The sequence below is a fragment of the Camelus ferus genome, chromosome 34, assembly GCF_009834535.1.
Source record: "Camelus ferus isolate YT-003-E chromosome 34, BCGSAC_Cfer_1.0, whole genome shotgun sequence".
Classification (NCBI taxonomy): Eukaryota; Metazoa; Chordata; class Mammalia; order Artiodactyla; family Camelidae; genus Camelus; species Camelus ferus.
Genome location: NC_045729.1, coordinates 6,892,075 through 6,919,253, shown reverse-complemented (window position 1 = coordinate 6,919,253; position 27,179 = coordinate 6,892,075). Strand labels below are relative to the sequence as shown.

Below are 27,179 nucleotides of genomic sequence, written 5' to 3'. Positions count from 1 at the left end.
AACTCCGCCAGATTTCTCAGCAGGAATGCTAAGTGAAATCAATGTCTTGGATTTCCAGGCTGAGCTTGGAGGTCACAGCCACTCTATCATTTCTCAGCATTATCCTTTCTCACCCGCGCACACACTCCCCGAGCCTCCAACTGGCACACAGCAGATTGAAAACAGCATGCATCAGAGGACTCATGCTGTACAATTTTACAGTCTTTTGGAGCCCCTTCCTTTTGATTCCCCCCTTCCATTTTTTTTTGCAAATTGCAAATAAGTTTTGTTTGTGTCCTTCTCTAGAGTCGTGAGGCAAAGGCAAAGGCACACCTCGGAAGAAGGGTACGCAAGAAAACCCAGAGAACACAGCTGATTTTTGACAGCTGCCAATGAGATCGTTTTCCTTAATCATCACCTGGATGTGGCTTACGATTCCATTGTTCCAAACAATAAACGTACTTTTAATACAAATCATCAGCTTCGTTTGTGCCAGGTAGGTAGGCAGATAACACAAAGCCATTTAGTAAAAGAATTCTATTTTATAGTCAGATAGATGTGAAAATCCACCAATAAAACACATAGAAAATGCCCCCCCCAGGACACAGAGAATTGACTATTTAAAAATATAAATATAAGAATAAATAATAACTATTACATATAAGTAAAAATGGCTCTGTAAGGGCAAAATGTTCATCACGCTATGTACGAATATCAATTCCAGCCTATAAGCAACTGAATTTATGTACTGAAATGAGTCCTCCTTATTTACTGTTGGTTGTATTTTTTAAGCCCTATTCTTCATTAAACTGACAATGGTAATATTTATTGGTCTGGCTATTTTTAACCCACTCAACTTCACTGCTGAGCCAAAACACAAAGACATTTTAGACATTTTTTTCTGACAACAAAATTGGTTGTAGACAGTGTGCTAGAGGACCCTGAGCAAAGAAAGGACTTTTTTTTATTATTAAATTATGGCTATTACTTTAAAAAGAGGCACTTTATTCTTGGTTAAACTTTTTATGTATTTTACAATAATTGCAGATGGGAAGAAAAACAACATCTACAGTTTGCTTAAACTTTATATGATAGAAAATTCATGAAGGCTAATATTTAAAAAGTAACCAAACTTTAAAGACAAACTATAAACATATTTTTTAAATTGTATAAAAACATAGCTATAGAAATACAATCTGCTTTTTCACTAGTACTAAATAAATGGAGGTATATGAAACCACAGAATACGGCAGAATTCTAACATTACTGAAATAATCAGTCTTGGCACCTCATCTGTGGGGTTCTCTGAGGGTCTGGAACCATACAGCTCATAAAGCAGTGTTCCGATCGTGGCAAAGCAAGCTTTCAGGCGCTTTTACACCTGTCACGGTCACCTAAGGAAGCATCACTGCAGCTACTGCTCTATAAACTTTAGAATGGATGAGTGAATGAATGAACAAATAAACAGATGCACACACAGATGAGGCTGACTGCCTTCAAAAGCTTCATGACTATCTGCGTAAGTGATCTGGGGAGAAGACATTAAGGATGAAAGTTATTCTAGGGGCAAGAAAAACACCTGCTAGTCATTTATAAGTGAACTATATACTCTAAAATCATAAAATGAAATGTCCTAATGTAAAAGCATCATTATGAAACATGATGTGAAATCAGATTAATAAATCACGGAAAAACAGCAGATAATACCTCACAGAGTTATTTGTGTATGACAATGCAGATTTTTATTTTAGTCAAAGTTAGCTGTCCATGTGCTACACTGAAACCGCTGGTCCACAGAGACACCAAAATATCACTGCTTTGAAATTAAATTATATTTAATAAATGTTAGTTACTACCAAGTTTTAAAAATGTATGTTCTGCTGTGAATATAAAGAAAAGCCGACCAGGCCTTAGGTACAGATCAAGCACAGAACATACACGGTCCATTCACACGCTGGAAGAACTCTTAAAGGTGGGAGATGTTTATTTCCTAATGTCACAGCAGTAAGTACTGTATTTTGCACTATTTATTTGCACGTGTTCTGGTCAACCATGGTCTAAGTTCCTTGTCCAGGTTAAGCTGCAATTCTAAATGCCTTCATCTCTTAACATATAAAACAGGACTTGGGGGCTTTGAGAAGATGGTGGCGAGAGTGCATTTCACCAACCAATCCCTTTCTCTCTCCTGATTCCTACCCTGGATTAATACATCGACAGTGAGAAGCATCTGCCAGGGCACTACAGAAGGATTAAAAAAAGTTCTTGGAGTTTTCCCACTCTCAGTCCTAATTTTTTTCTCTGTGCATTTCTTTCAACTGTTGTGACTACTTTTACCCTATTACGCTTTAGACATCTCAACATGATTTCATGAAGTGAAGAACAGGAGCAATTTTCTAGGTAATTTGGCAAAAGACAAAACAGTATTATTTTGTGGGTAAATTGTGTCAGCTTTCTACTTTGTATTTTCTAGTTGTCAGAAAATATGTGATTATTTCCCTGAGTGACATCACAAAAATTATTTATGGTTCTTCTTCTCACTTCTATAGAAGGTTTAATACATTCATATATTATCATCTAGGTAAGATACTGAAAACCACAAATTAAAATTAATTTTTCTGCAGATTCTCTTTTCTTCTAAGCCAAGAAATGAATTATCTGAAACTCCACTGATCCATTTCCATGTTCTCTCAGGAAGTGTTTCTGTAGCTCTAAAAACAAAACTGCCTCTAAACAGTCTTACTTCTGCTGTTACTGTTATCTTCATATTTTCACACAGTCATTTCACTGGATGAATGATACATCTAAAATTACATCTATATTGTACCACATAGTAAGTTACTGATATTTAAATAAAACATTTTTAGTAGGCCCTAATTATTTTCATATTTTATGGTCTATTTCAGCTGCCCCTCCTTTGGGAAATTCTTCCCAGGAACTCTCACTTAAGGTAATAATCTCTTGGTCCTAATAACGTCCAACGCACTTTATCTCTAAGTCTTTATAAGACTTTACATCACAGAGTACATGTATCTATTTTATGACTGTAAGATACTTGGTGACAGCACACCTATCTTACGAATCTTTGCATTACTCACCCTTCCTACTACAGCTATCAGTGCAAGTCTGTTGAAAAAATGAATGACTAAACGCCTTTATAGGCACTCTTTCCTGATCCTACTGGACTATTAGTTCCTTGAAGATCTAGAGTTAAGCCCAGTTGCTGGCACATAACAAATATTCAATAAATATGACTGAATGAAAAGTAAAAGTCTACGTGTCCAAACATGTAGCTACTTCAAAAGGGTACCTTGCTTTTGGGTGGTGGGCTGTTTGTGCTCTTGTCTGTGTGAATGCTGGTAGGAGACACAGCAGCACCAAGGTTGCCTTGGGGTATGCCTGCGAGCTTCCCTCCTGGAGACACCTGCATGGCAGCTAGCTGGGCAGCATACAACTGCTACAGGAGAGAGGGGGGGAAAGAAAAAACAGGACTATCATCAACAAAATAAATGCACCTCTCAGAAAGTACCTCTAATCAGATGTGGTGTTTTTCCTATGGGTATTTCTGCTTAGTGCCCTAGAATATTTAAAGAAGCTGTCATCTCAACTTTCATGACTGACTTCTCAGCGGAGAAATGACAAATACCACTTTGCTTCAGCAGATCCAGGGACTCAGAGCAAATAACAGCCATCCATACTTACTCTTTGCCAATATCAATGGAGGAAAAGTAGATCATATTATCTGGCTAAGACCTATTTTCCCCACTATTTTAAAATTTACACATTGTGTTACACAAGAATGCAGTTTTATATACAAAGTAATTTTCTTACTATCCATTTTGGTTCAAGCTCTGTGTACTTCCTTTCTTTGATGTGCAGAAATGTGCATCGGTAACAATTTTTTTCTGATTATTAGTTGTGTAGAAATACAATCAAAAAGCAACTGGGAGGAAATGGAAGGAGGAAATCTGAAGAACATTATCTGATCAGTCTACCTCCATTGATAAAAGTTAACTGGATACTTGCCAGAACTCCACTTTACCTCATGATATATAAACACAGACAACCCTGAAATAAACTTGAGGATTAGAGTTTTAAGGAATACGATTTAAAACACACACTCTTAGACTAAGTCATCACATCACCATTCTTACTAAATAACCAAAAAAGTACTCAACAAATCAATAATAATTTAATTTAGTAATTTGATAATAACAGAGGAAAATTTTACTTTGATAATGACAGTCATATCATGTAGTATCTTAAAACAAAGAGGCTGCTTTAGATTCAGTCACTTCAAATGTTTAGATTAATACTCTTTCATCTCTATTTGGCAGTTTGGAAAAATTTAAAAATCTGAGGAAGCAATATATATATATATAAATATAAATACATAAGAGTATATAATATGTAAAATACAACCCAATTTCCTATTTCTCATTTGTCTGATCTTATTACGCAAGCTAGAACTTCTGTAATAAAAAGACTGGTGTTAAAGAGAAAAGCTCTCAAGGAAAAGTCCTGTGAAATAGCTGTCTGGATTATCTCGGTTTTTCTTGGGAAGAGAAATCGCAAAGGATGAAGCTACTCAGGACAAGCCAGAGGCCCTGGCGAGCGGGGTCTCTGAAGATGAAACAATGAACACTGAAGACCGGCACATATGTACATAAAAATACATTCACACTTTTCACGGTTTTCAGATACTTGGATCTAAATGAAAACGGGACATTAAAATTATTGATAAAAATTATGGCTTATTTTTTTAATGTCAACAAATGCAAGATACACTCCAAACTAAAAAAGAAACACTAAAGAAACATATTTATACCATCAATAATGACTGTCCCTCCCTTGCCCCCAATTTTTTTTTGCATATTTTAGAATTGTATTATTTCTTATCCCAGTCAATCAGAAAGAAGAATAAGATTTAATTTATAAGTCTCAGACCACATGAAAAGTAAGAGGATATGGTGTCAAATATGATGCCTGAGAGTTTGTCACTTTCAAAGCGTCAGAGATGATTCATTTCCCACACTTGTATTAAAAACCTAAGTATTAAATTCTGCAATTCACAAAGTAATTTTTTGTCATCATCCTGAACTGTTAATGAAGCCATTAAGAAATAACCAATATCCCAGGATATCACTTTGCAAATTAAAATTTTGTCCAATGTACTGAGACTGAATTTTTTAAATATATGTATTTTTAAATACTGTCTGGATAAATATATTACATCTCATAAATTTCATATTGCAGTATAAATTACATCCTTTTCTTTAAAAGTGATTCTAGTGGCTATTATTCCTGGAAAATAACACATATTACTGGTTTAGTACACACAAAATCTAAGATTGCTTCATAAATACTAAAGATGACATGGGATATCGTAACACCTGTAGCTAAAAAGAAAAATGTGAACAAAGTGGTTATTCAAAACTCAAATTTGATTGTTAAAGAATTATTTCAAAAATTTTTTAAAAATTCACTATTAGTTAAATATATGGACCAATTACTCATAAAAGATGTTTAAATATCAACCACTATAAACAGATTCACAACTTTCAAGAAGTATTAGAACTAATATTAAAAATACAAGCATAGGGGGCAGGGTATAGCTCATGCTTAGCATGCACGAGGGTCCTGGGTTCAATCCCTGGTACCTCCTCTAAAAAGTAAATAAATAAATAAATCTAATTACCTCCCTACCCACCCCCAAAGAAGCTAAAAAAAAAAAAACAAAAACAAAAACAAGTATAAATATATTCTGAAATACTTTACTGAATTTAAAGGTAGGAGATGGTACATGCTTGGAATTAAAAAATTATACATGCTCTTCCCTCATTCAGATAAATGCATTATTTTAAACTTCTAAATATGGAATTAAGTCCTAAAAAATTCTTTTGAGTAGAAAAGAAGATAAATTGGTAAAATACATGAAACTCACTTAGATATATTTAACCCATTTAAATGCATATTTTTTCCTAAACAGTATACTATCATCCACCTGACTGATACTTTTACAGAAAACAGAGATTTAGAGTAATTAGTGACAAGAAAAGTCACAGGCTTACTGCTCGCTCACTGTGGCTACTATTAGGTAGCAAGCACTTCATCCCCCTCAATCTTCCATATCCTTTTCCTCATACTCGGCTTTCTTTATGCAAGGGAACGAAATATAGACCTGCTTTTCCCCAATTCTGATCAACTTTTCACTATTCTCAGATCATTACATTTGCCACCAAGCATATCTGATTTTCCTAGTTTGCCAAGGTTTGGAAGTAGGAAATAACTATTTCCAAGACATTTTATTTTGTGTCAAATATACGTGTTCCTTAAATTTACATTATAAGACGGGAGCATAAAAAGGCCTCACGCCTTAAAGAATCTAACTTACTTTGGGTCTGCACAAATAAAATGAAAATTTTAATACAGCTTAGCCCTAATTTGGCCATTCAAAAGCTAAAAAAAATTCTTCAGGAGATTCAAAAAAGCTGACCGTGGCTTACGTACCTGGTTATACGCGTAAGGGTGAGCAACTTAAAAAATAAACGCTACTGAGACTTATTTTAATTCATTCTTTCAAAAAATTAAGTCCATCTGTCTATTCATTAACATGGGTCTGTTGGGAGGGAACTGATTTTAAAACAAGAAAGTCAACAGACGATTAATATTTTATTTCATTTACTAAATGTTCTTAAAGCAAAATCAAGAACAATAACAGGTGTCTGTGCTGGGGGTGGTCTACAATCACAGACTCACCGGTGGCCTTGTTGGGAGGGAAGGGGCTTGGAATCTATGGACACTGGAAAGCCACCTGAAGTGACAAGCAGCCTGTGGACTGCATAACTCATTTACATATTATGTTCCTATATAATTACATTCATATGTAATTATATGCAAATAAAATGGTTCAAAGAAAACCTGGCTAACATTTTTCTTTAAAGGATGGCAGATAAAACCTGGAGTTAAAAATAAGGTGTATCATGATAAATGTACTTATATGAAAAACAATTAAGTTGTTCACATCAGAAAGACACTGAGGGACCTAAACATAAAAAGCTAAAGCTTAATGAGAACACTTGGGATGTGAAGTTATCCAAGCTAACAGAGTCACACTTCTGCTGTGCAGAATAACTTGACCCTGATCTTGAAACGACCATGTTAGGGATTTGGTTTGATCTCTTAAAAACTCCCCGACTCCACAGAGCATTAGGTCTTCCATTCTTTATATTATTTAAAATATTACATTCTTATTCCCTTTTCCTTCCCTGATCCCTACACTTACTTCAGACAATGATTTTTTTTTTTTTTAATGGAGACAGTCACATACAATTAGGCTGGAATCTATCCATTGGTTACTTAGTGTTTGGCGCTCATGTGTTCATAAGTATGTTTATATATATCTATCTATACATATCAGTGACCCTCACTTTTGTCTCAAATTGTTCCTTAAAGCTACATTTTTGTGTCTTCATCATTTTAAGCTCCTTCAAGGACTATGGTTTCTACTTTTAGAGGAAGAGTTAAAAGTAAGGTAAACCACAGTTCTAATCTCAGATCTGACTAGTGACCTTGAGTGATTAATCCGAACCACAATTCCTTTATACCTGCAAATTCGGGGATAAATAAAACTGACCTTACATGATTGCTGTGAGAAATAAATCACATAATGTATATAAAATACTCAGAAAAACACATGGTAAAGAATGCTTGATGAATAAATAATAGTTTTAATTATTAATGGATTAATTATACCAAGTAAGAAACTAGGCAATATATATATCTTGATCTCCTACTCTATAATCTGGACTGTGCGAGGCACAGTGGAGGATACAGAAAATGTATAAGTATAGTTTCTTCCCTAAGTTAAGACTGATAAACATAAAATATCGAGACCGTAGTGTACTATAACTGTACGCCACTGTTAAATGCACAGTGAAAAAGGAGATGTGTCAGTGCATCCTGATACGTTTTCCTTACAGAGGTGTAGCCAAGCTGAGCATAAAAAAGGATGTGGCCTTCTAGGAAAGAAGTACATTTTAAAGCAAGGCACAGAAGCAGGAATGAGTTGGCTGTCGGAAAAGGAATAGAGAGGATGGTGTAGAACAGTGAACCATCACCTAATTAGGTACAAACCCTGAAAAGGACAAAACAGTACTGGGTTTGGAGGCTAACTTCACCTTACAGGAAATCTTGAAATATAAGCAAAATAGTTTAAATTTAATATGGAGGCAAGAGAAAGCCACTGAATGTCTGAGAGCAATATATATAGTGTTTTAAACTAGAAAAAACATACGAGTAGTAATATCAGTTATGAGGTTATCAAAATTTAGTAGCAATCATTTGAATAGATAACTTGAGTTGAAAGAACAGTTGTGAAAATGAAAAGGGAAAAAAATGATTCCAAGATCTGGATGGCGAGTGCTAATATACTGTGCAACCATTTAATATTCTTTTTGCTAGATTGTTTATAATTTTTATAGGTAAAATCATCTTCTCTGAATAAAATCTCATATCAAACACCAATACTTAAAAGAGAGAAAAAAGAGATATACTATCACCATAAATGAATTTGACATATTTTTAATATTTAGCCAAATGAGACCAAGGAGGTTGTTTTAATCGGCCCTTAAATAGATATAGGGATGAAAGCTGAAGTGCTTTATCACACCTGGTGATCAAGAAAGCTCTCTCACTCAGAAATAAGTAGTAGTCACTTCTAAACTCTTACACAAGCAAACACAGATAGATGTAAATCTTCAAAAAGAACACGATGGAGCTAAAAACTCCCTGATTAATAGCATCTTGAAGTTCAAATGTATGCACAGAAATGGCAGGTGATTTTTTTTAAGTGCAGGGATCAAAATCTGGCAACAAAAGTTAACATACATATAATGTGTTAACCATTTTGATTAGAGATTTAAAAATCTGTGTGTTGTAGTATACTATGATTTTTTTTTATTATTGTTTATATGCATTGAAAAGTATTTTATTATAACTTTAATAAATTCTGGGTCATACTGCCTTTATTTTCTACTATGATTTTAAAAATTGATAAATGTGTACTTCTAAAGCTTAAATCCAACCAGAAAGATTTATGTTAGATATGATGTGTATGAAAAGCATTTTTTTTTTAAAGGGAAGGGGCAAGGAATAACATTTGTGAGGAAAAAATTCAGAAAGCAATTTCAAGGCTCCGTAAGTGTTATCTTTATAGCTTAATTTCAGCTTCTTAATGTAACTTAAATGTGGAGTTTAAAGAGAAACTAATGTACTGAAGAAAATCTTTCAAAACATATCAGCATGTTTCAATGTGAATAAATTTGCTTTGCACATTATTTTTCATAATGTTTCTTCACAGAAAATTATCAGAGCAACTTGAGTTTAAACATGGACTTCTTTCTCTAATATTGTCAGCTTTTGTTTTTGGTGTTATTCAAGTATACTGTATGAAAAACAGGATAGGCCTTAAATTTGCTCAATTCCAGGGCAAAAGTGCAAACAGAAACTTACTCGTGATAAACATATAAAAATTTACAATTTAAAAATCAAGCTAATGAAGTATTTAATAAATACAGTTCATTCTCCCAGCTGGGCAAACATACCTTAAAAATCGCTGGGCACAAATGAATACCACAATGAGATACCCCTTCAACCCCACTAGGACAGCTATTAATAAAAGAAATAAATAATAACAAATATTGTCAAAGATGTGGAAACATTAGAACCCTTGAATTCATAAGCTTTTCTGCTGGGAATGTAAAATGGTGTAGCTGCTATTGACAATTCCTCGAAAAAGGAAACAGAATTACCATACGATCCAACAATCCCTCTTCTGGGTGTATATCCAAAATAATTGAATGCAGGGACTGAAACAGATACCTGTATGCCCATGTTCAGAGAAGCATTTGTCCCAACAGCCAAACGGTGGGAGAAACCAAAGTGGCCATCAAGGGAGAAATGGAGAAGCAAAGTGTGTCAGATATGTACAGTGGAGTATTATTCAGCCTTAAAAAGCAAGGAAATTCTGACACTTGCTACAACATGGATGAATCTTGAAGACACTGTGCTAAGTGAAAGAAGCCAATGATAAAAGGCCAAATATGGCATGATTTCTCTTATATGAAGTATCTAGAGTAGCCAGTTTTATTGAGACAGAAAGAATGGTGGGTCCAGGAGTTGGGCAAGGGGTGGGGAGCAGGAAGGGATGTGATTGTTTAATAGGAACAAAATTTCATTTGGGAAGATGAAAATGTTCTGGTGATGGATGGTGATGATGGTTGCACAACAACGTGAATGTACTTAGTGCCAATGAACAGTTAACTTTTGAATCAACCATCAAAACATGTTTATACGTATTGAAGATTTTCCTGTATATCACAGAAGAAACTTAAAAAAAAAAAAAAACTCTCCCCTTTTCTTTTTAAAACAAAAGAATGAGTTCCTCCTACTTCTTCTAGATTAGCTGTGAGGTTATTTTCTTTTGCAGTCAACACTACTGGGGCAGTGCTGTAAGAGACCGAAGAAGCAGAGATCTGACTTCTTTTACTTAGCATGTTTTCGAGGTTCCACCATATTGTAGCACGTATCAGTAATCTGCTCTGTTGCATTGCTGAATAGTGTTCATTGGTATGCATATACCATATTTGTTTATCCATTTATCCAGTTGATGGATGTTTGGATTGTTTCCAATTTTAGGCTATTATGAATAATCCTGCTATGAATACTCCAGTACAAATCTTTGTGTGCTTTCATTTCTCTTGGCTACCCAATTCCTAGGATTGGACCTGCCGGGTCATATGGTAAGTTCATGTTTACTTTTTTAAGAAACTGCCAAACTTTCAAAAGTGGCTGAACCATTTGGCGTTCCTACTAGCAGTGTATTATCAACAATACTTTTTGATTATAACTATTCTAGTAGAAGTAACGTGGTATCTCATTGTAGTTTTAATTTGCATCTCCCTAATGACTGATGACATTGAGCATCTTTTCATGTGCTCATTAGCCATTTCTCTGTCTTCTTTGGTAAAATGTCCATTCAAATCTTTTGCTTTTTAAAAAAAAACTGGGTTATTTTATTATTGAGTTGTAAGAGGTCTTGATTTTCAAATTTAATTTTAAAGAGTAAAACCTATTAGAAAAACTGTGTGAGGGTCCAATTTAATAGCAGTGCATAGTTTTTATCAAAAGGTTCATAATGATACAAATATAATGACAATAAAAAGTAATACAAATAAACATATTTTCCTCTTGTATAATTTTTATATAATTACACAATAATAAATTTTATATTGTTTAATTTCCAAAAATCCTAGCAGAGAAGTGCAATGGAGGTTTGTAAAGGACTATGTGCTTTTGGTATCCATCAAAGAATACCAGCATATCAAAGTGAGCTCTGAGTTGATGATTTTTATTAACTACTAAGAGGACTGCTGGGAAAAAAAAGAAAGCCAGACAGTTAGGGCTGACAGCCAGCTCTTAAGACTGAGACTCTCTGTCAAGTCAAAGTCTTGACTGTGTGAGGGTGAAAGGCTTGGGGTAGGGGGTAGATGGTTAGAGTTCTCCCCTAATCTCCTTGGTGGCTAACCCATGTAAGTGGGGCGGGGCTAGGGAGTCAAGTGTTTCTCCTGCTGCTGCACCAGATCCTCCACAGACTACGGGAGAAGGGGAAAGGTGCCTGGGGGAATTTGGGAAGGATTTTCACTTCACCTCCTGTCTAGAGTTCCAACTGGGGAGCTGTTCTCAAGGGAGCGAAGGGAATTGAGTATACAAGGGACAAGAGTCACCTGGACAAGCAAGTTCAAGGAAGTACACACAACGTGGGGGATGCAGGATCTTTTGCATTTGGACACAATTCCTAAAGAGATTCGAGGAAAAGAAAAAACTGTATCAAACTGAAAAAGTAAGTAAACAGTACAGGTTTGTCAAGATGGAGGATAACTAATAGTCACTACAACCATGGTGCACAATTTAAAAAACGAACAGGTTGAAACTGTTGGAATATGAGTTTCAACAGAGGGTTAAAGCAAGGAAACGACCTGAGTGGAAAGGCTGGATGGTCAGCCGACATGCAGAGGTGAGCTCAAGATGGCAAGAGGACAAGCCACAAGGGGCAAATAAATGTTATCCACTTCAGAAAAGGAACGTTCTGTCTTCAGAGAAAACTGGTGAGCCACTTGGAAGATATGCCTAAGGGTATATGGGGCTGCCTGGTAGGGGCTTCAAGGCAGACACTACCACCATTATGAAAATCTCCTTAAAGATATTACTCCTGGGTGGTATGTCTTAGAAAAGCTAGAATACAAAAGTAAAATATTATGTCTGGCCACAGTGAATTCAGGTACAAAAGCTATATTTTCCATGTAAAGCTGCTATCACCAAGTATTAATAATACATAGACAATCTTTATATTTTTATTCCAAATTCAGTCCCACTCAGTGTGATACTTGGGTGGAATACAGAACTATCAAAGAGGGATGCGGTGTTGAGAGGGTGTGAAGATGGCATCCTGCTAAAAATGAAAGAATACATTTGAACTTACTTAAATCTTAAGACCTTTTTCACAGGTATGATGCTCTCACGCTGCTTCTGTCACACTGCAGATACTGAAGCATATAAATAAGAAACACTTCAAATGCACTGGATTTTAAAGGGCTTTCTTCATTTTATTACACACCAATAAATTGCACATAGCTTGAAAAACATTTTGACTTTTCTAATTGAAGAAGCCCCTTAAAGAACCAGATATATTCGTGAGAGTCATGCAAGAAAAAACCAACTGATAGTTTATCTCTTTCTCTCTCACTCCCTCCTCGTTTTTTCTCCTCCACGAGCCATCTTCATGTACTGCACAGTAATCCATTACAATATGTTCCAACATCTGCCTCCCCATATGATGTATGACCTATTCGATTGACCCTTTTTATGCCGCTCCAGACTTTCTGTTCATTACTGTGGGAGGATGAACACTCTGCATCTATTCCCGAGGTCACCAACCAGTAAATGCATCTCCATTTGGCAAGGTAAGGAGGACACTGGCTGGAAAGCTCTTCGAATCTTTTACGTATCCATGACTATACTCATATCTTTAATTACTTTAATTTATGGTTAAAAAAAAAACTACTGAAATTCCATTCAAAGAAACAATAAGACAGGAATACTTGTTTACCAGGGGGGAGAATCTTTTGTTACCAAATATTCATTATATATAGAAAAGCTGAGTATTACAGGAGAAATTTTTAAAGCAAACATTTATCTTTGGCTAAGTTCGTAACTGTGAACTCACTGTTCATGCTATCCCAGTAGACTTGGGGGGCTGTATAACAGTCATCAAAACACTAAAAATAGTGGGCATTTTAACTCAATATGAAAAGAAAATGTGTTAGTTCATATTAAATCAGATTTTATGTATTATTTTGTATATTATAAAAAACAGACTCCCGGAATGCATACATACTGGATGCTTGAAAATACTCGGCGCACATAGGGAGGGGACGTGCACAATTTTCTCAGTGACTGTGGTGAACTCCCCCACTTTGCTAGAAGTCTGCATGCTATTTCAGGAATCACCAGAACAATTCTGTGTGCTTGATGGGGAAAGTGAAAGCTCACAACAGTTCAGTCAGTTGGCAAAGGATAAATAACCACTAGGCTCAGAAGTCTGAGTGTCCCTGAAAGCTCCCTCTCTATCATGTGCCACACAGACTAGCCACACACGTAGTACCACCGCTGCAAGAAAGTGCTCTCCCAGCTTAGACTCTGCGCGATGACGATATCTCCCACCCCTGCAGCGGGATTCCCCTACTGGGCTGGTCAGTAGTGACAGAGATTTTGCCTAAGCTCTGAGTTAATGATAGTTTCCAAGACCAAGGGTTACAAGGCTTCAAGAGTAAAAAAATTCTTGAATCGCTGGTGATGGAACTCTACAGAACTCTACTCTCCCTAAAGAAAGCCCACAGCCATTAAAGATTTCTCTAGCTGTTTTGTTCTACTGATGGTAATAACAGACAACACGTACAAAGGGTTAAAATGAAAGACTTCTTCCAACAGATTTCCCCCTTAAGTTTTTCCTTCATTTTTTCCATTGTTAAACCTTTGAGATTAAGAAAATATTGTATATTGCTAACAGTATTGGTTGAGTACATAAATTAAGATGAATTAATCTAAAGTTCAAGAGAAATCTGGATACAGAATGGTAACAGCAGCAGCAGGAATCATAGACATTAACTTGAGTTGACAGGATGCTTACTGGATTGGATGCCAGGCCCAGGCCATCTCTCTCTGAACCTTCTCAACAACCTTAGGAAAACAGATACTATTATTATTTGTGGCAGAGGACACTGAAGCGCAGAGAAAGATGTCATCTGCCCAAAGTCACATAGGTAGGAGGCACAGGTGTGGTGAGAATCTGTCTTTTAATAGTGCTTGTAACTCTTAACCTCTATCCCTTAAGAACCTCTTTTCTGGTCATTTTAACACTGTGGTAGGGGCTGGGGCTTTGCAGCAAAGAGTTGGACAAGCCTGGGGAGGGCAAATCTCACAGGACTTCTGACAGACTGCACTCTTCTGATAATAACTGCTCTACTGCAGATGCCGGGAAGGAAGTGAGAAGAACCCAAGAGGGCATTTTTCACAGTAGTCTCATCCTGCCCCTTCCTCTTGGCCACTGACAGTAAAAAATGCTTTAGTTTGGTTTTCTTCTCAATTCATGGTGCTGTAAGAACATTTAAGAGAGAGTTATAACATGGTCAGACAGACAAGGAAAGGCTTCCTATAAATATGATTATTACTGGGAGGTCAGACAGAAGAGCTAGTGTAGCTACGCACAAGGAGCAGGACAAAGCACTGGCAGAACGACCTCATGGGAGGAGAGAACACGGCAAGTGCTGGGTATTGGAAGAAGGGTAGTGAGGCTCCAGGGCGCTGGGAGAGCTGTTTGGAAAAGTAGATGCGAAGCCAGTACAGTTTAAGAAGAGGAATGACGTAACTAGACTTGCGTTTCCACAAGGTTAGTCTAGATATAATATGAAGAACTGGTTGAAACGGTTTGGTTCGCCTATAATCCACTTTTAATTAGAATGATATTCACCTAATCACTTTTTTATATGACTTAAAATCAATTAGTAAGTAAATGTGGACATATAACTTTCAACATTCTGAGTCTCATCCTTATTTAAATATTTATTCTTTCCTGTATAATTTATAGTAAGAATGTAATCATATTTTAAAAACTTTGTATTTTGCTAAGATTCATAGTCACTAACCTTGATTTTTCTAAATTATTTTAAAAAGATAAGAAAGATATATTTAAAATAAGCCATTTATACTACAAAAATCACACATTACTCTTAAATCAATTAAATTAACAAAAATATACCTTGCATTTACAATGTGTTTTGACTTGCATTAGCTCCTCTGATCACCAAAGGTTTCCTTTCTAATTGCACAGAACATATTTCTCATACATCACCCAGGCTGTCTGACAAATAATCAATTGTAACTTCTGCTTTCCTGACTTAAATTGATTGATTCACTCAGTATTTATTTATTGGTTACCTATTATGTACCAAGCACTGTTCTAAACACTTAGAACATATCGATAAACAGAGAACTCTGCCTTAACGGAAGGATTTTTAATGTTCTTCCCCAAGAAGAATTTTAAGACCTCAATCTTTTTTATATCTATCGAGTAGTTGTCTATTATTTCTCCATGTGACACTATATATTACTTATGACTATTATAATGAGTAATTTATATATCTATGATTCTTAATATTTTAAAATGAATATTGTTTTTGAAAGAACTGGGGTCATTCTTAAAAGCGTCTGATTGAGAGATACATGCTACAACACTGATGAACCTGGAAAACATTACGCTAAGCGAAATAAGCCAGACACAAATGGACAAATATTGTACGATTCACTTATACGACACACCAAGAGTAGGCAAACTTATAGAGACAGAAAGTGGCGCTGAAGTCACCAGGGGTGGGGGGAGGGGGTCTTGGGGGACGGGGAGTTATTTAAGGGGTATAGAGTTTCCATTTGGGGTGATTAAAAGGTTCTGGAAATAAATACTGGTGATGGTTATACAACACTGTGAAGAAATTTAATGTGACTGAATTTATACTTTAAAATGGTTAAAATGATAAATTTTATTTCATGCATATTTCACCACAATAAAAAAAAATTATGATTATGTGGACAATAGGGAGAAAAATTGTTATTTTCCAGTACCACATTAAGCTTTATTTTTTTAAACAATTTTTCTCCTAATTTGTTCACATGTTCCTCTTGTAAATTAACGGAAGAGAACAGATTTAAATGGGGGAAGGAGTATTATTTGAAAGTAAAAGGAAGTTAGAAACATTAGATTCTTTTAAAAATACTTACTAAAAATTGCCCTCGGCATTGGGAAACGAATATAAATAAAAGCAAAAAGAAAGAGCACCTGATTCTAAATCAACCCAACCCAGTAATGCCCCTTTCAAACTAATAGTTGCTCTGAAACAGAAGCTAAGAGATCATGCCGACCCCTCCCTGACACTGCAAAAAGCACAGTATTTGCCAGTCCTACTGTAAAAGAGTTCTCTCTTCACTTTCCCCACCTACTCCAAAGCTAGCTTCTTTTTCATATTCAGATGACTGTTTATGAGCTCATTCCTGTTTCAACTGTCACTCTTTACATCAAGGAAAGATAGATGGGACACACCAACCCCAACCTAAATGACCTTTGGATGTGACAAGAGTTTTAGGTCAGCCTTGCTAAATGGGGGCCTTGGTGTATCGAGACATGCCTTGGGGTGAAATTTACAGTGAATTTATTATCTCCCAATGCCCTTTGGACTGCTTCCCACCATCAAACACCATGGCAGCACTTGGAACAGGAAGAAATACATTAACTGGAATCTGATCGTTTTAAAAGGTTACAGCTGCCCAAATATAATTTAATTTCATACTTGCCCTTTGAGGGTTTGGTGTATATTTTCATTTTATGACTGCAAATGATAAAGCTCTTAAGATTCCAGGCAATAAAAAGAGGGGAAAAAAAGTATTTTAAGGGTTAGAAGTCTATTCAGTTCATACTCAATGAGTGAAGTGACAAATTAGCTTTTTTAAAAAAATCTAACATTTCTCTTTTTTATTTGGACCGTCTTTTATTCCTCTTCTGATCCTACACTTTGACGTGTGGTTTAAATCAGTATGTGAACACCAACCTCAGATCTCAGCCAGTTTGAAAATAAAAAGAATGATTTGAAAAATGAAGATAAAGTCAATCTGATTTAAAGTGAAAATATTTTAGTACAAGAACACCTATTTTTCAGGAGCGTCTCCTCCCACATAACTGGGGAAATTTACCCATTAAAGTACAGCAACACGAAATTGACTTACCATTGATCCTGCATTTTTCTGGTACATCACACTTCCACAAACTTAAATGAAAGGTTCACAAAATCCTCTTAAATGCCACACCATAGCCTTATCAACTTAATTACTGAATCTTATTACTATTACTTTATTAACAGAGAATAAGAAGGAGAATGTTACTAAAGCAGTAGAATTAATCAGAAGAAAACTCAGATACAAAATTCAGATAAAGTCACCTATAGTTTATTATTTTAAGCCATCAAAACCAAACCAAACCAAACCCAACTCTTGCTCTTTCCCTTTAACTCAATACTTTTACCAGAGACTTAATAGTTCTTTAAATATCAATCCAACAGAGTTTGAGGCAACACAATATTTTGGATTCACTGCTGGTAATGAGAAAAGTCACCCAGTGAAACTTACAATCCACGGAGCTCAAACACAACTTAAAATTGTGTGTGTGTGTGTGTGTGTGTGCATTTGTTCATCATTCTTCAACTGAGTCAACATACACCTCTTAAAAGATATTGAGCTAGTTCCTGTAAAGTTTATATTTGAAACATTTTTAGAATTATTTTGAGGGCGATCCTAACATATGAACAGCACAGAAACACAAAGAGTCAGCATTTAAGTATGATAAAACTTGAACATCTAAGTATAAATATTAATTACCATTTTTGTTAGCAATTTTTAATTTCATGTTGATATGTCATTGTTTCAAAATTATTTTACAGAATATTTAATCTGCATAACAATGCAGTGGGGCAATACTGCTACACCCATTTATAGATTATGAAAATGTAGCCTGGTAAAGTTAAGGAACCTGCCCAGGCACCAAATCCAGTGGTTACTGAAACCGAAATGCTCCGGATGGTAATGGGAGGCAGCACTTAATCTTTCATTCAGTCATTTATTTATCCCTCTTTAAGTCAAAAATATTAAGTAAAGACCCTACCCAAGGTGAGAAAAATTAAAAAGTAAACATTATCCAGGAATCAATTATCAGGAGTTCTGTTAAAAAGAATCTTACTCCCATTTCTCCAAAGAGGATATAGAAATGGCTAATAAAGCATGGAAAAGATGCTCAACATTACTACCTACAGGGAAGTACAAACCAAAATCACAGTGAGGTACCATCTCAGACCCATTAGGATGGCTATTATCAAAACAGACAACAAACTATCACATAGAACATAACAAATGTTGGCGAGGATATGGAAAAATTGGAGCCCTTGTGCATTGCTGGAAGAAACATAAAACAGTGAAGTCTCTGGAAAACATCATGCGAGTCCCTCAAAAAATTAAACAGAATTACTACATAATCCGGCAATCCCACTTCTGGTGACACGCCCAACATACTTGAAAGCAGGGACTAGAACAGATATTTGCACATCCATGTTCACAGCGACATTATTCCCAACAGCCAAAAGGCAGAAGCAGCCCGAGTATCTACTGACAGATGGACTGATAAACAAAAGGTAGCACACACAAACAGCAGAGTATTATCCAGCCTTAAAAAGGAAGAAAACTCTGACACATGCTACTACCTGGATGAACGCTGAAGACACTGTGTTAAATGAATAACCCAGAAGTCAGATTTTGTAAAAGCCATTTATAGGCAGTCTCTTGAACAGATAATTCACAGAGACAAAAATTAGAGTAGTGGTTACCAGGGGCTGGGGGTGTGTGACAAAAATTAGAAGTTATTATTTAATGGGTATGGACTTTCAGACTGAAATGATGAAAAGGTTTTGGAGACGGGCAGTGGTGATGGTTGCACGATAGTGTCAATATGCTTAATGCCACGAAACTACACACTTAAAAATGGTTCAAACAGCAAATTTTATGTCATGTATATTTTACTATGATGAAAAACAAGTATACATAAGATTAATAAAAATTGGCAAAGCTTTGGATCACAAAAACAAAGGTTTAAAAATTAAATTAAAAGCAGATATTAAATACTTAAGTCATTGCTCCAACAAAATAAGATGAGAAATTAATATAAAGAAAAAACCAAATGTTTACTCTCGAGTGTGAACAAAGAAATGTTGGAGTCAAGGATAGCAGACAGAGCTGAAAACTGTATTAAAATGGGGGGACTTAAAGAACACCTATCGAACTGTAAGACAGCTGGCTTCTCTTAGTTTCAGCTGTCCTGTCAGCCACGCTGAGACTTCCTGGGCAAGAGACGAGAGAATTCCTTTCCTAGGTGGTCAAAGAGACCAAGGGAATTTTGGGGGTATAACAGAACTGTGTTGCATCTTGACTGTGGTGGTAGTGAAAACTTACAGAACTGTATAACCAAAATACAATCAAATTTAAGTATGTTATTTTTTTAAATTAAGAAGTAAAAAACACAAGCATACATATGAAAAAAATCTTATTTAACATTGGTAACTAATAATTCTTAAACATTCTGATCTTTCTTCCCAAGAAGAAATCCAGAAAAATGCAAACTTGCTAACACTGCAGATTGTAAAGATTTTTAAAAACTACAAAATTTAGACTTAATCTCTCTGTATCTTTAATATGTCTATTGGTGTATAAAGAATGAATAATAAATGGTTTGAGTGTGCAGGGGAGCAGGCAGCCAGGGGTCACTACCCACCGTCTGAGGTAACAGGAGTATTAAGTACTGATAGCCGATTAGTAAATAAACAAGGTGAAAAGCAGTTCTTTCCATTTCAGCCGATGCTAAGAGACCAGCTGTGCGGTACTTTCTTAGTATAAAAATAATGAACTGTGCTTCTACCTTTATGTTTTTCTTCTCCAAGAGAACTCACTCTTCTTTCCCAATCTCTGGACAGTGGGTGAAACCAGGACCGTTACTGGTGTTACAGTCTAAATGGAAGCCTCTGTCACTGATGCGTGCACGATGTTGTCTGGCTTTCTTAACAGAGATGAATTATGGATGAAAATATCTCTGGGCTAGGATCTTCTAAGATCATTTAGAATGTTATCAAATCTATTTAGACCAAAAAAAGAGGCCCAGATACTTTTTCCTCTGACAGCCTCCATCCTTGCCCTTCGGTATTCCCAAATAAAACCCCGACTCGTCTGCTCAAACCTGGAGTGCTATTGTAATTGTTTAGACAACAAGCAAACAGTTCTAAAGGAGATAGTTCCTCCGTTTTTTCACAATTGCAGGGGAATAAGAAAGTGGCTAGAATCCCAGATCTTGATGAACAAGAGAGAGAAGGGAAAAACCGAAGAACAGAGAAAAGGGGAAGAAAGGCAGAGCAGGATTAACAGCGGAGGGCAGCTAAAAATGTAGAGGAAAAGTTAAATGAAGAAAGACAGGGGAGGGGAGAAGGAAGACATAATGTTAAAAAAGAGACAGAGAAAGACTGTCAATAGAAACAGGTTTAGTTTTGGACATAAGTTCCTATTTTAAAATCTTTAGCAGTCCTAAGGATCAGAAAGTTTACAGTGCCCAAGCAGCTGGCTGTGGAATTCAGAACAACCCAGCCCTCTGATGACTAGCATGAAGCTGTTTCGTATCAAATCTCTACTTCCTTCTGTCTCCGCGGCCCTCCTTTTGCTGCACGCACGCACGCTGTTAGGTTGTCTATCGGGTAGTCTAGCACTGGTCTGATCTGCTGGTTTTCCTTCTCATTCCATGGAGATGTAACGGAAACAATATACACTTTCTTGCCAAATGAGATCTTCAGGGCTCGCTTGACTATTGTCGAGTTTCTAAAGCGTTGGTGGGGAATGCCTCAGATCAATGACTGCCTCAGCACCCCTTCTCTCATGCTTTCCTTGACAGCACATGAATAAACGTATCACGAACCAGAGAAGTCCACTGGTCAGGTGCAAAGACTCCTTCTGGGGATTTCTGGGTCTCACAGCTACTTTCATTAATGCTTCATTTGCTTCATTTTCCCCTTCTTCCATGATATATAGGTAGGTTTTCTATGTATTTTGGAAATAAGAAGACTTGAGTTCTCGCCAGGTTAAATGACTTGAGACCTGACTCACATACCACTTCAGAAGTAGGGTGAGAGCAGTTTGGGAGGTTAGAGGGATCAAGACAGACCAACTGCTTTGGCTTGTCTTTATTATCCCCCAACTATTGAGTCTGCTGTACATCTCCCCCCATTATAACAAAACACTGTAACTTTCCAATAACACACAGCTTTCCCTTCAAAGGGAAAAGTTTGTTCCTTTCACAAATAATTATCAGTGTCATAAAAACAAAGATGCTCTAGTACCTCTTATGGAATGGAAAAGAACAGAGATACATTTCTTATATTTTTAGGAAGAATTCAGGTTTTTCTGTAGTCTTATATGTAGAAGAAAAATTTTTATAATGAAAGGACAATTTATTTTCATAAAAACTTTCTGCTTGCGTTACATAGGGGTACATGGCTCCCAAAGAAGATGTTCAGCCCCAGATTAAATTAAGACAGATTTCTCCATTCTCTCATACACCTCTGTACTATAGAACATCATTTCTATATCATAGAAATTGACCTGCTAACTTGAAATACGGATTAATTTGTTAAGTTCATTTCTGACAGTGGAAGATCCTTGAATACAGGATATAATGGCGAGGATGATAGCCACTAATGATGGCTGAATGCTTATGCTATGCTAAGCATTTTGTATGAACTCTCTCATATAATCCTCGCAATGGCTTTATCATGTAGGAACAATGCTGTGACATTTCGCAGGGGAAGAAACTGAGTCCCTAGAGCTCAAACTCCTAACTCATCATACTATATGTGTCATATAAATATCATTTATTTGTGAGATTTATTTTATAATAAAATATTTACTTAAAAATAGTTTTTAAGATGTTTAAATAAAATTTGGGGAACATTTTTTAAGGAAAGAAGAAAAAAACCCTTAAGTCATCAGGTCACCTAACTGATTGTACACCACGATGCCAGTAAACTACTAAATGGTTACAGTGCGAAGACTGAGCCTAGGAAACTTGATACTTTATAGTTTCATACTGTATTTAATGGTACCTTGTGTTTAAGGTGACACTAAAACATCAAAACCTAAAATTTCTCAGGAAGGACACCAGATGCAAGAAGAATCAAATTAAGATGAGAATAAAAATGAAGAACCCTTAAGGACTTTTGCTTTTCTTTTTCTTTTATTGTTTAGTTAAATGTCCTGGCTTATCTTCTATATGTTAACCAAATGTTTTCACTGTCCTATTTCTAACAATTTGAAGTTCCTTTAAAACTGAAGAACTCAATTCAGGGGAAAACTAGCCATATGAAAATTATTTAGGGCACATACTTGAAGCAGCAGGGGTTGCATGCAGAGCACAGTATTGTCAAATTTTCGATGAAAAAGTGTTATTTTAATTACTTACTATAGATGGAGGGCCAATGTTTTCTGTAGTTCTGCCTCATCTCAAAAAGGAAGTAACTGTAATTTCAACTATTGCTATTACTTTTTTTCACTCCAAGTTGAAGAGGTCTAGTGATGGCAGAAGCAGGAGAGAAGACTGTTGGAATTGCCCCGCTGGAGGCACTGAGTCTGCTGGCCCTGTGCTAGCTGGGAGCACACTGCCAGTCTGTTCCTCCATCGCTTCCTGTCTGCTTCCTTAATCCAAGAAGCAGCTGGGTCAGAAAAAGGAGGATGGCATTAAAGAAAAGGTCAGGATTAAGAAAGATGGAATAATTAAGGGCTCGTTTCCCTCCTCCCTTTTCTTTTCAAAAACGCCCTCAGTTTGGCAGGACGGTACTAAGAAACTTTCACAGGAAACAGCAAATTTGAAATACGCTGGACTGGTGTAAGCTTTTTATCTGAAAGAACTGAATAGAGCTCTATTTTCAATTCTCATGAAGGCACGTGCCAACCAAACATAGCTCAAAACTGTAACATGGTTTTTCTCCTTAGCCCTTCTCTCAGAACATTTCATTCATGGTTGCAAAATCTTATCTGCATGATTATATAATCATCTTTGAATACTATCTTTCTTCTAAGAAGCAAATAAAATATCAACAAGACTTGTGATGTAAACAATCTCACTTTGAACCTTTTATGAACAAATAGATATGAAACTGCACGCTTCTCTGTTGTTTTGTTTTCTGAATTCCTTGATCTTTCAATAGGTTTTCACAAAAGAATTAATTCACAGAGCACAATCGTTGAACTCAGCAAAATGAAAGCAATCAGAAGGTTGCCATTGTTACTAATATGCAAATCCTACCCATTGTTTTATTCATTCTTAATTTAATAGCCTAAATGCAAAAATAGCAATTTTTTCCCCTCCTTTTACACAGAAAAACATAAAAATAATATATACGAATATACACATTTATTTTTAAGAATACTGTGATGAAACGGGAAGAAGGTAAATTTAGCTTTTAGCCATTAGGATTCCAGGCACACTTCTGTTACTATCTGATTTAGCCAGGTCACTACTTAAAGTCTAAATTGCTTCATCAATAAAATTCAGGATTGGAATAGAAAAATGATTTTTAAAATTTTGTTTTAGTAGCAGAATCTTTAATTGAAACACTCTCAGCCGGTAGAACTCAATCTATAAAACAAATAAAACTGAATGCTGCTGTTCAGGGGTAGGAAAGCCACTCAGATTCCTGTGAATAGTTTGGAACAACTGCTTTTAATGGTCTCTGAGGTCCTTTTTACGTCAGACACACTTGTTAGGACACGAGGCTGTATGACTTTCTTCAGATTCTACCCTACTTTCACACTCCATCGCTTCCACATTCAAGTTTGAAAACATAGGAACTATTTCTTTAAAGGAAGTAATAAAAAGTTTATAAATTTTCTCAGGTTTATATGAGAAAGAGTTTAGCCCCAGACAATAAAGGAGCAGAATAAGAGATAAGGTGTCTTAGCATATATTCTACTAACATATCTAGAAAAAAGTAAGCTTTGAAGGGTTATATCAGAAAATCTTTTTTAAAATATTATTTATTTAGAAATGCATTATTACATTAAAAGCATGTATGTAACTAACTCATTTTAAATTGTATAAGTTATTTGTTCAGAGTAGTTGCTGGCAGCTCATAGAGACAATTCATCTGCATTATACCCATGGGGAAACAGGCCTGACAGGAGGCATTATTTTCATTTTATAGGTATAAATATTGAGATAAAGAGTGAGCCACAGCAAAACATAGAACACGATCCTCCAAGTAACTACTCAGATTTTTTTTTTCTGGATAAGTAAACTCATTGCTTCCTAAAGATTTTTGTGATGGGCCTTAAAATTATACCACATGGAGGAAAACTTATTTCCTCATCAATAAGACAATGTGCCTCAATTTTACTAACTTGCTTTAGATGTTGCCCTGTGAAATAAATCCATGTAAGAAAAGTCTGCCGTGTCCAAGTTTGTGAGACTGCCTTACTTTAAGCAAGAAAAACTTAGTTTTACTACTAGCTAATAACAGTTATTAATCAACTAAGAATACCAAGCATTTATTATTACCTAGGACATAGCATTTGATAAACGGTAATTAATACTTCTGTTGCTCTAAACGCCTTATGTATATTATCGCATTTAATCCTCACAACAAGGTATCATTTATACCCACCTTTTACAGACTAGAAAACTAAGGCATGGAGAGGTTAAGTGACTTGCCCCAAATCACAGAGCCTGTGGATGGCACCAGGATTTAAGGAACAGACGGCTGCAGGTACCACACTTTTAACCATTATGTTATCCTGCCTCTCATTAAGTAATAGTGCCTCTTAAAATATTTATCTGAAGATAATGCCTTAATACAATAATACAAAATTTTGCTTTAGTCTGTTATTTTCCCTCTAATTATCTCCTGCTGAGAGACTAAGTTTTTCTGTATGTAATTAATTAACTATGAAGACTTCTGCCCTATGTTTGCCAGTTGCGTATAATATAATGTACATATTCCAGCTGCACGCTTTGTGATTTAGCCGTACAAATAATGGATCATATTCGTGGAAAATATTCAACAATTTTCTGGTACTAAGACCAGAGTCTGATCCTCTTAAGGAGAATCTGTCCTCAGTTGGGTTCTTTAGGCTCAAGATTCTTACTGGTTCTATTAAGGTGATAACTTTTACTTATGTAGAATTTTACTCCTAAGGTTGAATTTATCTTCATAAAACATTCCTTGAACAAACTGAAAGATACTAGTAATATAAACTAAATTGACAATTGGGTTGAAGAACAAATTTCTAATATAAATATAATCTGTTTTTTTTTTTTTTTTAAGTGGAGGTACTGGGGATTGAACCCAAGACCTCATGCATGCTAAGCTTGCGCTCTACCACTGAGCTATACCCACCCCCCACAACACAATCTGGTACTCTAAGGAATATTAGTTTCTCTCCCTACTTAAATATAGCCAAGACTAGAGAATTGAGTAGCTCCGTTTTTCTTGATAAAATAAAAAAGCTGTATACTTTAAAAATTATGACAAATCGGTATTGTTCCTAACATTGCACCTACTATTGGCCTTGAGCCTAGCAAACCTCTTATGTATGGTAATTAGCCTAGAAACATTTTCGAGTAACCTAACCATGTTTTGATTAAGAGAACACAGAACGCCATCGAGGAATGGGCATGGACTGGTGAGCAGGAAGTCTGGCGTTGATAAATAGTCTGTATTAATTTAAGTGTAGGCAATGACAGAACTTCAAATACAGTTTTAAAGTTTACCATTTGATCGGTCATTACAATAAAAATGGGTACTCTGTGGAGAAGTGCATGTGTACCGAGGCTTCTGTTAGCGTGTAACAAGACACCATGAAGCTGCTAGAAACAAGGAAATACGGAAATAGCGTGAAGAAGACACTGCCTGCACTTTCTCCACTGTCCAAGTGTCACACAGCCCCCGGGAACCCTAGGGGCGGTAACAGCTGTGGAAGCGGTTCCTACCAGGTTCCTCCCTAAAGGAGCCCCTCGAACACTGCTGGGTTCTGACTCTGGTCCGTGTGGGCTGGGAAAAGTCAGAGAAAATGTTGGCTGCACTTTCTCAGGCCTATTTGCATATGTTCTTTAGTATGCAGAATGTCTCTGTGTATAATTTAATTGTTGTTGGGGTTTTTTTTTGCCTCTATTAATACATATGCAAATGACTCACACTTGCAGCTGTGCTGTATTAATCATACGTGCGCTTCTGTCTGTCTGCCCTGTAGGCTCAGGGTCGAAGGGAGAGGAAAAGAGGGAATTCATTCTTCTAACCTGCGAGAAAACTCACTCATGCAGACAGAAGTACGGCAGCAAACCACACACCAGGGCTGCGACTGAAATGAAGAGCAGCTGATCATTTGTCACCTGGCATGGCAATGACTGTGACCTAAAAGTTACACTGAATAGTGGAGAATCTTTGCAAGTATTCATCCCTGTAAGTAATTCCTTCAATAAGGAGGTAAAAAGCCTCACACCTAGACCTCTCCATATGGTTACTTCCTCCTTATTGATTTTCTGGGGGTTTCTCTTGGTCAGACACGAAAGCCACGCTCAGTCACTCACAGTGCTCTGGGAAATATGAAACATTCATCTGTGGCCTGTCATAATTATTGACCTCCTTCAGAGACTGGCAGAAGACTGATAAAAAGATGAACTTCATTTTTTCATCCACATCTACCTTGATGTTACTCTGTATAAGATAAAAACTGAAGCCATTCCCACTATGACTACCAGTACCCTTGACAGATAGGAAAAAAGATGGATTTTAGTTGATATTTTGTGTAATTCATTCTCTACTGTTATCACACGTCATCCATCATTTTCTTCATCCCAGAGAATGCATGTTACTGATGTTACTGGCTGCTGGAAGTGTAGCCTTATGTGATTTCATTTATGACAATTTGTGACTGAGTCTTTATTGCAAAAATATTATTATGCATTT

General features: G+C 36.1%; 1 protein-coding gene across 11 annotated transcripts in view; it reads right to left on the bottom strand.

Annotated features, from left to right (window-relative positions):
- The window catches only part of SOX5 (SRY-box transcription factor 5), a 903,217-nt gene that overhangs the window by 65,451 nt on the left and 810,587 nt on the right, over window positions 1–27,179 (bottom strand). For all 11 annotated transcript variants that reach the window (XM_032473064.1, XM_032473061.1, XM_032473062.1 and 8 more), the window contains one exon: window positions 3,287–3,433. In XM_032473064.1, coding sequence (XP_032328955.1) covers window positions 3,287–3,433 — 147 coding nt within the window. The remainder of the gene's footprint in view (window positions 1–3,286; window positions 3,434–27,179) is intronic.